This window comes from Phasianus colchicus, chromosome 14 (assembly GCF_987193195.1).
Source record: "Phasianus colchicus chromosome 14, bPhaCol1.hap1.1, whole genome shotgun sequence".
NCBI classification, from domain to species: domain Eukaryota; kingdom Metazoa; phylum Chordata; class Aves; order Galliformes; family Phasianidae; genus Phasianus; species Phasianus colchicus.
In genome coordinates this window covers 15,297,375-15,310,164 of record NC_143449.1, presented here as the reverse complement: position 1 = coordinate 15,310,164, position 12,790 = coordinate 15,297,375, and the positions used below count along the sequence as shown (strand labels likewise).

General features: G+C 49.5%; 1 protein-coding gene across 1 annotated transcript in view; it reads right to left on the bottom strand.

Moving 5' to 3' along the window:
- Positions 1–9,149, bottom strand: part of FGF13 (fibroblast growth factor 13) — a 211,141-nt gene extending 201,992 nt beyond the window's left edge. Inside the window, exon 1 of the mRNA XM_090150319.1 lies at positions 8,444–9,149. Within this exon, the coding sequence (XP_090006445.1) occupies positions 8,444–8,492 (49 nt within the window). The 5' untranslated portion in view covers positions 8,493–9,149. The remainder of the gene's footprint in view (positions 1–8,443) is intronic.
- Positions 9,150–12,790: the final 3,641 nt, after the last annotated feature.

The following is a 12,790-nucleotide window of genomic DNA, read 5'->3' as shown; positions in this document are numbered from 1 at the left end:
AGTGATAAATTATGCCCATAATATCCCCTCTTCCATTACATTTTCCAGCTTCCTCACTCTCCCCAGAGCCTTTTATAAGCTAATTTTCTGACATTCAACGTTTTTCAGGACTTGCTTTCTCCTGCCACTCCATCACACTTTGCGTTCTCATCCCCATGTCCTATTCTTCCTGCAAATCTCAAAGCAATTGGGAGTTCATCCTTCACCCTACAATGTGCACTGAAATAAAAACAATACTCCTCCAATCCAAAAGGCTCCTATACAAAACCTGCCTGCCTCACTTCTCATCTTCCTGCTATCCTCTGCACCGCTGACAAAAGAAATTGAATCAAGTGTTATATTCTAAAATCTATTCCTCACATTGACCAGAAAGAAATCAGTTCAGCACTTCTGAATATACTTGTGAAACAGTCCCAGCTCAGACTGGAGGGCCTCTCGGGCTGAAGGTGGAACACAGACCCACACTGAGCTCAGATCCTTTTCCTCAAAATAATTCCAGCCTGCCTCATTTCTCTGAGCAGCTTCAAAGAAGCTTTATTTCCTCTGGAGGAACAAACAGAAATGTTTAAACTCCAAAAGTTGCATTGAGACAAAAAGGACAATTTTCACACCTTGGCATAACTCTGCTTTCCTCTACACTCACTGCTGCCATGCAATTTAAGTGTCCTAAACAGTAATATCTCCTCACTGCACTATGAAAAGAAAGAACAATTTTACATTCCTCCCATCTTCAACATTATTCCCTCCTTTCTGCTTGTATATGGGTTCCTGCACGAGCATCCACAAAGCTTTACTCGTCTCCACCTCCCTACTACTTGGGTACCCTGTGTGAAAAGCCTTTTATTTTAGCCAGCTTGTTACTGCAAACACAACAGAAACCATTCGAGAAAGATTCCTCCCTAAGACACACTTAAAAACAAAGCTGGAAAGCTGGTCTATTCACTGTTACTTTGCAAGAAACCCCCTCCAGCTAAGGAAAGAGAAGGATGCAGCTTTCCAGTGACCAACTACCACAAGCCTGGAAATACAACAGGCTGAGTAACAAACATACTCAACCATTAAAATGCCAAAAACAGATTTATGCTTTATTGCCCTCCCCATACAGGACGGATCCCAGGGATGTGTTACACCTCGCCCATGAAATCTGAGCTGCTGGGACTGGCTTACGTCTTCCTGCTGCTGTAGCCTTCCTGCTAGGTGAACAAGAGATTGCTATTTAATTCCCCTGGACTTATTTCACTTATTAATCCCCTCTCACTGACTTCCAAAAGTCCTTTTTTTTTTTTTTTCTCCGAGAAGCAAACAGAGGTCATAGGAAAAATGGAAAAGAGCAGCAGCAAAGCGAAGTCCCTCTAGTTCTCCTTGGCCGATCACTTGAAAACAGCTAGCTATTTTTGGCAGGCTCTGAACATTCAGTCACCGGTACGCAAGATGAGAAGCGAACGTAAGTAAAGCACGTGGCAATGAAACCTGCACTGACTCTGCATCACAGGGTGGCAAAGACTTTTCTCCTGCTTAAGATCAGAAGCGCTGCTTCAACATCTGCAGCGGGGGGAGCACCTGCTCTGTGCCACGTTCTCACACAAATTATGATTCCCGTAAGACAAACCGACAGCTGCAATTGCCACCAATACAACCCCCAGACACCACCACAGCTTTATTTCACTGGGAAACAGACTTTCACAGCTCAGGTATTGCAGCCCTGCACCTCATAAGCGTGGCATTGGCTTGCAGCAGCAATTGGCTCCATCAAAGCTTCTCATCCTCCTGCAGCACTTAGAGGAACAAAGCATAAGTGACAGCAGTTTGGAGCACCGTGTGTAATTACAATTAAAAAATTTAACGTTCTCAAGGCAGGACTGGAGCACAGCTTGAGCAGATTGCAAGTGCAAGAGCAACACAAGAAATGCATCCATCTACTGAACAGAAAAGACAGTTGTATGGAAATTTCTAGCTGGCACAGAATCCAAAGAAAAAACATTTTCTGCGTAAGCAAATTGACAGCATGCTGACAACATGGGGAAGTCCAACCTGAACAGAATATGCCCATGATTTCAAAGCACTGTGACTGAGAACAGAGCAGGATGGAGAGCACCCACAGCTGCTCTCTGCTTCCCTCTCCTCATTTCCTTTCTGACCCTCTCATTTTCTCTCCATTCTATCTTTCTTCTTTTATGCAGATGTCCTGCACTTTTTCCTTTCACTTAGTGGAAGTCAGAAAGACTTTCAAAACATCACCTCCAACATAAGAGGAAAAACTCTGAAGATTCAATATACAAAATTAACAGAAAAATGGAATAAAAAAGAAAAAAAAAATCAATGCTTGTTACCTACTGACCACCTACATTTGCAAAAACAGGCTAGAGTTGTGGGGGAAATAGAACACCTGAACTGTAATTAAACCAGGTGTATGGTTAATATCCAGATGAACCTCATGGAGCTGCAGGGTTCCCAGCAACCACGACCCAAGGAGCTGAAGTCCCAGTCACATGGCTGACGTGACATGACAGGAAGGTCCTCATTGTTTCTCACCATCCAACTCCACTTTAATTGGCAACAAGTTGCATTAACTGTCCAAGCCTTTTGCCTGTGACAGGCATTGGTAAGCCTTCTCCCTTATCATCTCAGCCCACAAGCTCTTCCATCTCTTTTCTCCCCATCCAGCAGAGGTAGGCAGGAGTCCACCCAGCCAAGGTCACTCCAGCACACAGTCATCCCTCTGGCACAGCGTTCTGAGGAGCTGGAAGGTTAGAAAGATAACCCCATGGATGCTGTCTCTACCGCTGATATAAGTCAGCATCTCCTCTGCCAGCCTTGGTTGTTACAGCTTACACAAACGTGGAGACAGTTCAACAGTGCCACTGAAGTCCCCGTGTTGCTGAAATAAAGCAGTTGCTTTACAAAAGCCAGCAAATGTTCACAGATTACTGCATCGGATGAGCATTACATGATGCACAAGTTTGATCTGATCCCGCTAAAGCAAACCAAATTTGTCCTAAAGCAGTCAACAACTTAAAGCACACGTATCAGAAACACCAAGTACAGGTTAAACAGTTCATTCTTAAAGCAATTGACAAAGTTACGCCAAGCCTCAGCTGAAAATCACCCAGAGATTACTTGGGCCACGGAGCAATCTCTATAAATACACCTTCATTTTAGCAGCAGTCACAACGGCCGCATCAAAGCTAATGAACCACCACTGGTTTGAATTTAGCTGATCTTGAGCAGCGCATGCATGATGCATCGCAGACCGGTGCTATTTCAGGAGCATCTCCCCTTCCCACTTCAGTCCCTCTGTTCCTTCCCACCTCGGGAGGATGCTCTAATTATTCAGACAACGCAAGCAGCGTTCAGCCAGCCCTTCCCTCCTTTAGCCCTGACCTTGCCTCACACACCGCTCTCACAAAACTAATTAAGTGAAGAGCAGTCTCACTTTACACTCCTTTGCGAGAAGAACTGAATTGTTACCTGCCTGAGGGCGCAATTCAAATTATTTTCAGCTTCATTTCTCTCAGCAAACCAATACAAATATTGAGCACAAAACCAAACAACAATGAAGCCCTTCATGTGTGTCACCACCAGAAATAAAGAAAACAGGAAAAAAAAAAAAAGTAACCAACAGACTCCTTTCATTATTTCACTTCGGTCTTTTTAACATAAATATTTCCATGAAAGCTTGACCAAGATGAGTGTTCGGGAGCAGCAGGGCATCTTTTCAGGAGAACACATTTAACTGATGCAAGAAGAACAATACTTGGGGCATACAGACTCTAGAGCCAGGCTCAGCTAAAAGGGGAAGCTTCAGTCCCACCAAACAGATATAGAATTGCTGAATCCTAAATATATCCACAGCCAAACTGTACGCATCACATGCACCTCTAATCTCACAGCAATCAACGGAGCAATTCCTCTCCAATATACCTTAACCCACGCAGAGATCCTGATCTGAAAACACTTGGCTGTGGGATGAGAACGTCTTCCTCCCAGATTTACAGATGTTTTGTTTGCACAGAGGATTTTATGACAGCCTCTGCTCGCTGCCTTCAGGAAGAGACTGAGGAACAGGATTTGCCTCATCTTTGCCCCTGAGGAAGCAGCTCATGCTGACAGCTCTGGAGCCATCTCCTTCCCTCAGTACACTATAGCAATAACACACAATGAGGAACAGAAGAAGAAAATTAACACTAATTTGACCCAAGACTGCACTACAGCACTGAATTCCCAAAGCATAGGGGTGGGACCAATGCCTTGCAGGAAATCACAGTAAAAATGGCACAAACACATTTAGTGACAAGTCTTCAGCATCCTGTGGGTGGCTACAGATCAGAGAAGCCAGAAACCTGAGCCATACAAATCTGTATGCATCTGTGGATGCTGCTATCCACCCCACGCAGCCCCCCTGTGACGCCCTGTGGGGCTCCGCATCACCCAGCTTTCACCTGCCTGGGAGTTCTACCTTTGAAGATGGGATTTGATATCTACCAAGAAGCAACTGTTATTAAATCATCCTCTAGAAGCCAAAAAAAAAAAAGATGACTATCTATTACTACTACCTCCAGGACCAGATGAGCAGTGTGCCATGGAGCAGCAGATGTATGAGAACTGACAATATCACAGACCCCAAGGCTCGTGCCTGAAAGCATTGCCTTACTGTGGATTTCTTCAGCTAGCACTGAAATCAGTCAGAAAGCATTGGCAGGAACATGCTGGCTTCCTCATCTCAAAAGCAGTGTCCATTTTCTAATTGCTGGTGTTTTACCAACAGATGTCAGGGAACACCGTCTGGGGATCTAGAGGGAAGGACAATACCTTTCACAGAGAGTTACTGTAGTTTGGGGAACCAAAACCAGTTAAAGATAATGAGTCATAACAGAAGGTAGTTACTGTAAATATTCCAAGCATGGGCACATTAACAACCACCCACTAATCAGAGGCAATGCCACAGGCAGACACTGAGAACTCCCACTGGTGTCACTGGGAATTTTGAATGGATCAGGACCTCAGCCAAGAGCTGAGTATCTATTGTAACCCACGGTGTTAATATCCAGGATGGGGCGAGTCGCGCTGCAGATTTTGGCTGTCACTTCCCAGTGGGCGATGCAGGCATCTATTCAAAGGGGATCTGCAATCTCAGCCTTCAGACAGGAGACACAGAGATTTCTTCATGATGGGAAGCAAAGAAAAAACGATTGAGTTTAACTCCTCATTCCTCAGCATCGTAAAATGCTTACAACACAAACACAAGTTCTGATGCAGAGCGCAAATCCAAAGAGATTCCAGTTTCATACATCAGCCTGTGGCTGGTGAAGGGCTGTCAGTTTTTTGGTGTTGGTGGTTGTGGCTTGGGATGCAAAAGCACTGGTACCCAAACTTCTGATAAAGCCTCCCAGCACACCAACACTGTGTTCCCTTCCCCCTTCCTGCACTGCTTTGCACTTGCTGCTAATTTTGATTCTGTGGCCTCAGACCAAGACGTGGTCAGCTTACACATTGCCTCCGTGCTGCTCTACTTCAGCCCCTCAAGTAAGTTGCTTTCCCATGATTCAGTACCATAGAAATATAACTGTTGAGATCAGCTTCTTTATTTTTGTCAGCTTTTCTACAGACCTTTCAATCATAAGCTGCATTATACTACGTTCCCATAAAGCCAGGAAAAGCAGTAATAGATATGTCAAAATCCTGACTTCTATTTTTCCTGCCAGGTGATTTCTTTAAGTGCTTTGTTTTCTCCTGTCACTAAATTAGAACAGTACCTCTATTTCCAAAGTCTTCACCCTTACTGTCACTATTTCAATAGGCTCTTCTCACATTAGAGCTATCAGCTTGGAAAATACTCCTCCCATTCTGCTTTTTGGAGAAGAAAATATAGTCTGTATTTTGTCACTGCTTCTGGCTGAGGTTATCAGACTTCTGGGCAGAGCCACCCAACTTCCTCGCAGTGACAGTCAAGTGATTGGAAGGGACCTGCCCGTGTCTGCCCTGCTGGGGGAAGATGATAGCACATAATCCAATTGGCAAAAAGAAAGCCAAATGCAGACGAATCCATTCCTCAGATTTAGTTTCAGATCCTCTCTGCCGTCCCTTGGCTTTTCTTGGAGGAGCCACACAAATTGCAGGACAGCCTCTGGAAAGAGTTTGGCTGCAGCGCTGGGCAGCACGAGCTCTTTACGGCCCGGATCCAAAACCCAAAGAGGACTGCAGCATCTCGGCTCGCTTGCCAGTGCCCTACATCCTCCTGCTGCCCTGTGCTTCTCATCTAAACAAGAGGTCAACAAAACTGCACTCAAAACAGGTCATATTGATACATCCCCAAAGAGAACACTGGGGACACTGGATGTGCTGATCTCAAACTGCAAAGCAAAGGCTTTTGGGGGGAGATTTGGGGATAGACCCCCACCTGGCCCCGGGGCAGCTCCACAGCTCGGGAGGAACTTGCACGGAAAGGTGGGCATCCCTGGCTGCAGAACATCAATCCATAGGCTGCATGGAGTATGGGAGAGCTAACTCTCCAACATCCACAGGCAGCTGTGAGAGCTGCCAAGTCCAGAGCAGATCAGCCCTTATGGGATTTTCCCAGCAGGACTCAGAATGTCTGAAGAGAGAACTGGCCGTCCCTCTTGGGTTTAAGAGAAAAATGCCATCAGAGCTATCCCTTTAAAAGCAGGTCTTGGTCCTTCTGTCACGCTGCACAACCCCCTGAAGCCACCACGGGCTCTGTGTGATATAATCCCTCTGAAAATATCCACGGTGAGAAGTCACTACGTGCTCCACAGTGCTGTTTCCTACTGAAATTCAGAGCCTCTCAGGGCTCTGGATCCATCCATCAGGCTCCTCAACACAGACCCACCCAAAAGCAGGTGGTAGAAGATGCCACTACCACCTGGCAGAAAGCAGCTCCTTGTTTCAGGGCAGAGCGTGGCCCTCCGAGTTGTGGAGATTGCACAGCCCCAGCCCAAAGCTCCTCAAGGAAGAAAGGCCCACACTGCTCTCACTAACAAAGCTCGACGCCTATTGTGCAAACCCAGCCCTGTGTTCACAGCAGGTATTAAAATCACCTTGCAAGATGGGATTCCTCCTGTGCTATCTCAAGCCAGTCTCTACTCCGTGGTGACAGAGAAAGTTTTTCTTGCTGCCTCCAAAGGAGCACATCCATCTCCTGCAAGCACTATCAGCACCAACAGCTTCCCTGAGCATTCTCAGCATACACACCCCCTGTCACCACAGGAATCACAGCCCTGTGTGTCTCCTTACTGCCTCAGTAGCAGCAAATACTACTGCCTGTGCATTTGGAAACACACATGTCAAAGGGCTGCACACAGGCAATTTCAAACCCAAAGATGTCAGCACGACTCGTGATCGCAGCACAGAATAGGAGCCTAAGTTAAAGAGCAAGTTTTTCATGCAAGTATGGCAAATCCTTTGTGTGCTGGACTGTAACAGCTCTAAAGCATGTAAAATAAATCCTCAGAAATGCAGAAATCTTTTTGTTCTGTGTTACGTGATAAATTATTTAAAGGGTATTTTGGTGAATAAGGCCAATATATTAAAAAAAAAAAAAAAAGCTACTCAACATCAAAGAAAGTAATTTAAAGACATTTGGAAAACTGAAGATTTTCGCAATGCATCTGAATGGTGGGCTTTGCTATTTTTATGCAATAAAACAAGGAAAAGTCTGGTGAAAACACCAAGGGTCTCAGCAAGATGTAGCTGAAGGAGAAAGATAGGGTTAAAAAGTATATAAAACAAGAGCCGTTCAACACTAACTTCCAGGATCAAGAAACTCGGAAGTTTGTCGTTTGTTTTTAAAAGATAAAATAAAGAACTAAAAGGATGAATCGTTTGGGTTTGGCCGCCCAGACTGCAAGAAAGTAAATGACGGCAGAGTGCTCCCTTTCATAAAACAAAGAAGTGAGGAACTGCTGTTTTCCCTCACGCTAAGAGCGTGCCCTTCGGCCGGCTGTCCCAGCAGCAGCACTCACACCGCCACTCACGTCCATCCCAACACACGGGGAAAGAACTACTCCCGGGATGCCCACCCCGCACACACGCACTGCCCCGAAGCTCACTCCCACGGCCCTGAGCGCTGCAGCGCGGGCAGAGCCACCTGTGCGTGCCCCCCCGGAACGGGGCACCCCGCTAAAGGAAGGGGGGTCCGCATGCAGCCCATGCCCCCCCGTCACCATGGCGATCTCCCAGCGCGGTTTGCGGGGAGGGATGGGGAGGGGGGGGACACGCACTTTCGTGCCGCATTGAGCCGGGCCGCCCCCCCCCACACTCAGCGCCCCGCACCGCGCCCTCATCCATGCCACGAGCGAGGAGGGGGGATTACCCCAAAGTACGGACTTGCAGACAGAGCGATGCCCCCCTCCCAGCGGTAAGGTCGGGCTGTCCGCGGTCGGGCCGGGGAACATGCTGGGGAGCGGAGCGGCTGCGCCTGCCTTACCCTTGGAAGCATCTTTCTCTTCTTTGGGCTTGATCACCTTCCCGCTCATAGACCCCAGCTTGGGTGGGAAAATCCCCGGGAGCTTCGCGGATTCCGGCTGGACCCAGAGAAATCTCGGGCGGGGGGCAGCGTGCGTGCAGGAGAAGGAGGTGGGGGGGCAGGGGGGGAATCCTCTGTACGCCGAAAAGGCAGAAATCACACGGACGGAAAGGGAGGTGGAGAGAGAGAGCGAGAGGAGGGGAAAAAAAAATGACAATAATAATAGGAAGAGAGGAGGCGGCGAGCTGCCCGCTCCCCGGCGCGGTGCCGCCGCGGTGCTGCGGGAGCGGAGCGGGCGCTGAGCGGGGGGCTCCGGCAGCCGCAGCACCGAGCCCCTGCGCCGCTCGCCGTGCCGGAGACAAAAGCGATTTTCCCTGTATGTGTCTGCCTGGCCCCGGCCCCCTCCTCCCCCCGCCTCTCTCCGGCTCTGCCTCCCCTCCCCAGGGCCAAGGAAGCGCAGCCGGTCCTGGGAGTGCCACCGATCAGCGAAAGGGGGGGGGGAGCGGGAGGGGGTGTGTGTGAGAGAGAGATGGGGGGGAGGGAAGCGCCTGGGTGGTTTGCTTGGGTGTGTTGGCTTTTTGGTTGGGTTTTGTTTTTTGCTCGCATCCTCCCCTAACAATAATGGGATGGAGCAGCAGAGCTGCAGCCGCGGATGGGAGGAGGAGGACGCGAGCGTTCGGCACTGCAGAAGAGGCGGCAGGTTTACAGCAAAGAGCCGGAGCTACGCCCCCCAAACCCCCGGTCTCAGCACCCTCTCTCCATCTCCCAGCCCGAGTCCCCGGTAGGGGAGAGTGGGGGAACAAGGCGCATCCCTCCTGCCCCTCGGCTCTGGGACGGTGTCCCGGCGCCAGGAGGTAGGAGTGACACAGAGCCGGCCCCCACCATTGGGGTGCCCCTCTCAACCCCTATTTCACCACGGGAAGGCTCCGGGCCGCAGCCCGACAGCCTGTTGCTGTTCAAAGAGAAGCGAAAAGCCAGGAGAGGGCGACGAGGGACGGGGTGAGCTGGAGAGAAAAGGGGAACCCGCTCTGTCAGATGGGGTTCTCCTCGCTGCTCCGAGAGGAGCAGGGGACCCCCAATAGCAGCCGAAGCTCCTCTCACTCCAGGTAAAAAGGGCCTCTCTCCTGCCCCGTTCTCTCCGGCGGGGTGGGGCAAAGCCTCCTTGGAGCGGGGCCGCCGTCGGGGGAAGGAGCACGGCTCCGCGTCTCGCACACACTGCCCCGCGGGGAGGGCAGCCGGGGGAAACCCGATGCAGCCCCTTGGAGCGCCCGAAATAAAGTGCTGGGAAGGGAGAGCCGCGAAACGCCCAGGGCAGCCTGACATGCCCCAGCTCCTCCAACGGAGCGCTCGTGGCGAAACCAACGGGGAGACGCGGCAGGGCAGAGCGAGGCCGGGGGGGAGGCAGCACGGTGAGGGCAAGGCAGGGCTCTCCCCACCTACTCCGCCCAGACAGCAGAAGAAGCGATCCCCCCGCAAGCGCAGCCCCGTGCGGGGGTCTCCAGCCCGGGCTGCGGCACCAACGGGGCTGCGCGGCCGCTATTTTTAGACGAGCCGAATTCTTTCCCCTTCACCCTCCCTTCGCTCCACCGCAGCGCCGCGGACAGCTGAGAGCAGATCGGCTTACGGCGGGGCCGGCCCTGCCCTGCCCCTACCCCCGGCCCTACCCGCAGCACAGTGCGCCCATCCCTCAGGGCAGCACGGGGAGAAGGCAGTGCTGAGCCCCGCAGATCCTACCGCACCTCCTGCAGGTGATGCTGGGCCAGGTGTGATGGCAGAGCCGGGGTGTGAACAGGGAAATCAGGGCTGTGGGAGCTGAGGCTGAAGAGGCAGGAGCAAAACTGCTGCTTTTATGCTTACGCTGATTACTTTTCCTTAAGTCATACACAAAGCACAAAACGGAGCTCTTGGGCAGTGCACCTCCAGCCCTCCGTCTGCAGCAGCACAACTTCTGCTCTGTTTCTGGATCCGAGGAGTTGCCCTGGCTGGTTTGGCTCTGCTTTGCAGATACTCACAGAGCCCTCTGATGATGTTATGCTTCCAACATAGCTCTGTTTTACTCGAGCCTTTTCTGTGATGCATCTTTAATGCCTCCAATGCCGAGCAGGAGGGCTTCAAGTTGGGTTTCTCTTGGCTGTTTCTCTCCAGACAAATGGGCCACTGAGACTGGAGAACTGGAAGACGGGAAGGAGAGGCTGTGAGGCAGTGCTGTCAGAACTCACTGCTTTGTGAGTTCCAGAAAGGACATTTCTGCTCTCTGGTACAGTTTGCTCAGCCCCTGATTTTCAAAGGTGCTGTGATGGGAGTGATACAGTTCACACTTCTGGTCCAAGGTCTTTCCAGCACCTCCCTGATAAACGCTGTGCTTGGCTCTGGCAGAGCAGCTGCCTTCCAAGAACCGCTCTCACCTTTGACAGGTGATCTTTACATTCTACAGGAGTTACTACATTGACCAAATGAGGCCTGTATACTGAAACCAAGCCCTGGAAGGAGGTAACAGCTCCTCCTGGAAGGAGGTAACCCTGCTGAGGCAGGAGTGGAGGAAATGTTCCCACTGGTGGGCAGAGCGAGCTCACCCTGCTGCTCTGAAATGAGCTCGTTTTTCACCTCACTGGTCTGCAAGACTTAGAAGTGTCAATTAAATCAGTAATAAAATATGGTGTTATGCATGAAAAATGTACAGGGGTTAGCATGAATGCTTATTGCAGCCTGGATGCAGTTTGCTCAGCCTTTACTTTTAGAGCTACTTTGATGGCTCACATGTTCCAGTGGAGAGGGTGTTTGGGGATGGGATATGAAAGTCTTCATATTCCTTCCTCAGTTTTGTGCTTTGCTGTGGGCATCTCTGGATGCGAGGTCTGACAAATGGTCTGGCTCTGCAGCAAAACTGTAGCTAACTTTCAAAGACTTAAACGTGAATCTGGGCTTAGTATCTCTGTACATCACTTTCCCACCTATAGTAGGGGAAAAGCATCACCTCATTGCTTTAGAATCGTAACACTGGAAGCTGAGAAGCATGCAGATGCTGTGATGATAGAACTGATACAGAGTGTTGCTACCTCAGCTAAGCTGATGCAGAAACATACCCATCCGTGGCTCTTACATGGAGATTGTATTTCTCACTAACACCACTCCTTGGGTTTCTGAATTTGAAACTGTTTCTGGGCCTCCCGATAAATCAGATACCCAGAAGAAGAGGGTTCTGTGAAGTTTGATACGAAGAGGTCTGATGCATGCTGTGCAATTGCTGCACAGACACTCTCTGCCCACCTGAGTGGCTGGGGAAGGCTTACATTCAAGTCTGTTTTTGGTGGAGGGAGCCTGATTAAAAGCCAAATATACTTAGTGTCTCTAATTATCTTTCATGCTTTTCCTAAGATTGTAATGGAGTCAACTCAGCTGAGTGGCAAGAATCAACAGTGGAAGCACAGTCCCTTTTAAGGTGCCTGAACTCTCCTACCCAGAGGGACACCGCGATTGCCCCAAGCACAGCACGGTCTCACAGCTCCAAGTGTGAAGTGAAACACGAGGCTTTCTCAGCAGAGGGACACAGCAGCAGGTCATGGTTGGGTCCTCCGAGTGCTCCCAGCAGAGCAGTGCTATGCAGAGCTGTGCTGAGCTTTTATCTGCCAGAAGTCGGGGATCGTTTACAGTCTGAATCTGTACATCCCGAGGGCCTTTGTACGACATGACCATTTTAATGTCCAGTAATGGAATGATTTGCCCATAAAACTCATCCTCAAGGCACACAGATGCTTTTCCTGCTCTAGTGAAATGCCTTTAGAGACATCTGTCCCTGAGGGATTCTGGTCCTCTCAAAGCTGTGGCAGGGGTGTTCGTTCCCATGGTTCTTTGCCTTCTTCTTGAGTAATATTTGTCTCTTTTCTGAAGGCTGTGGGTTGTAGGAGGTCCAGATTCTGCTGCTTTCAATAGTGGGAATTTTACTTTAAAGCAGTCTAGCATGATTAAATTAGCTTTGTTATGATGGTTTCTGGTATGTTCCCAGTTAAATCTAAAGTAAAACTCTCCCTGTATTCAGGTGGAGCAGGATTAGGCCTTACATTTAAGATTCCATGCATAATAGGGTCTCACAAATACACGTACTTCATTTCAAATGATGTTTTTAATTTATACTGGCATCCAGAGCCATTCATTACTTTCTATGAAAGAAGTAAATGATTAAGTGGGCATGTCTGAAGTTTTGTTGCCACTTCATGGTAATGGTGTCTGTAAAGTGGGTCCAAATAAATCTATTACACAATCCCACTGCCTGGCCTGTTGCTACTGCAACTGGAATTCAAGGGCAAAGTT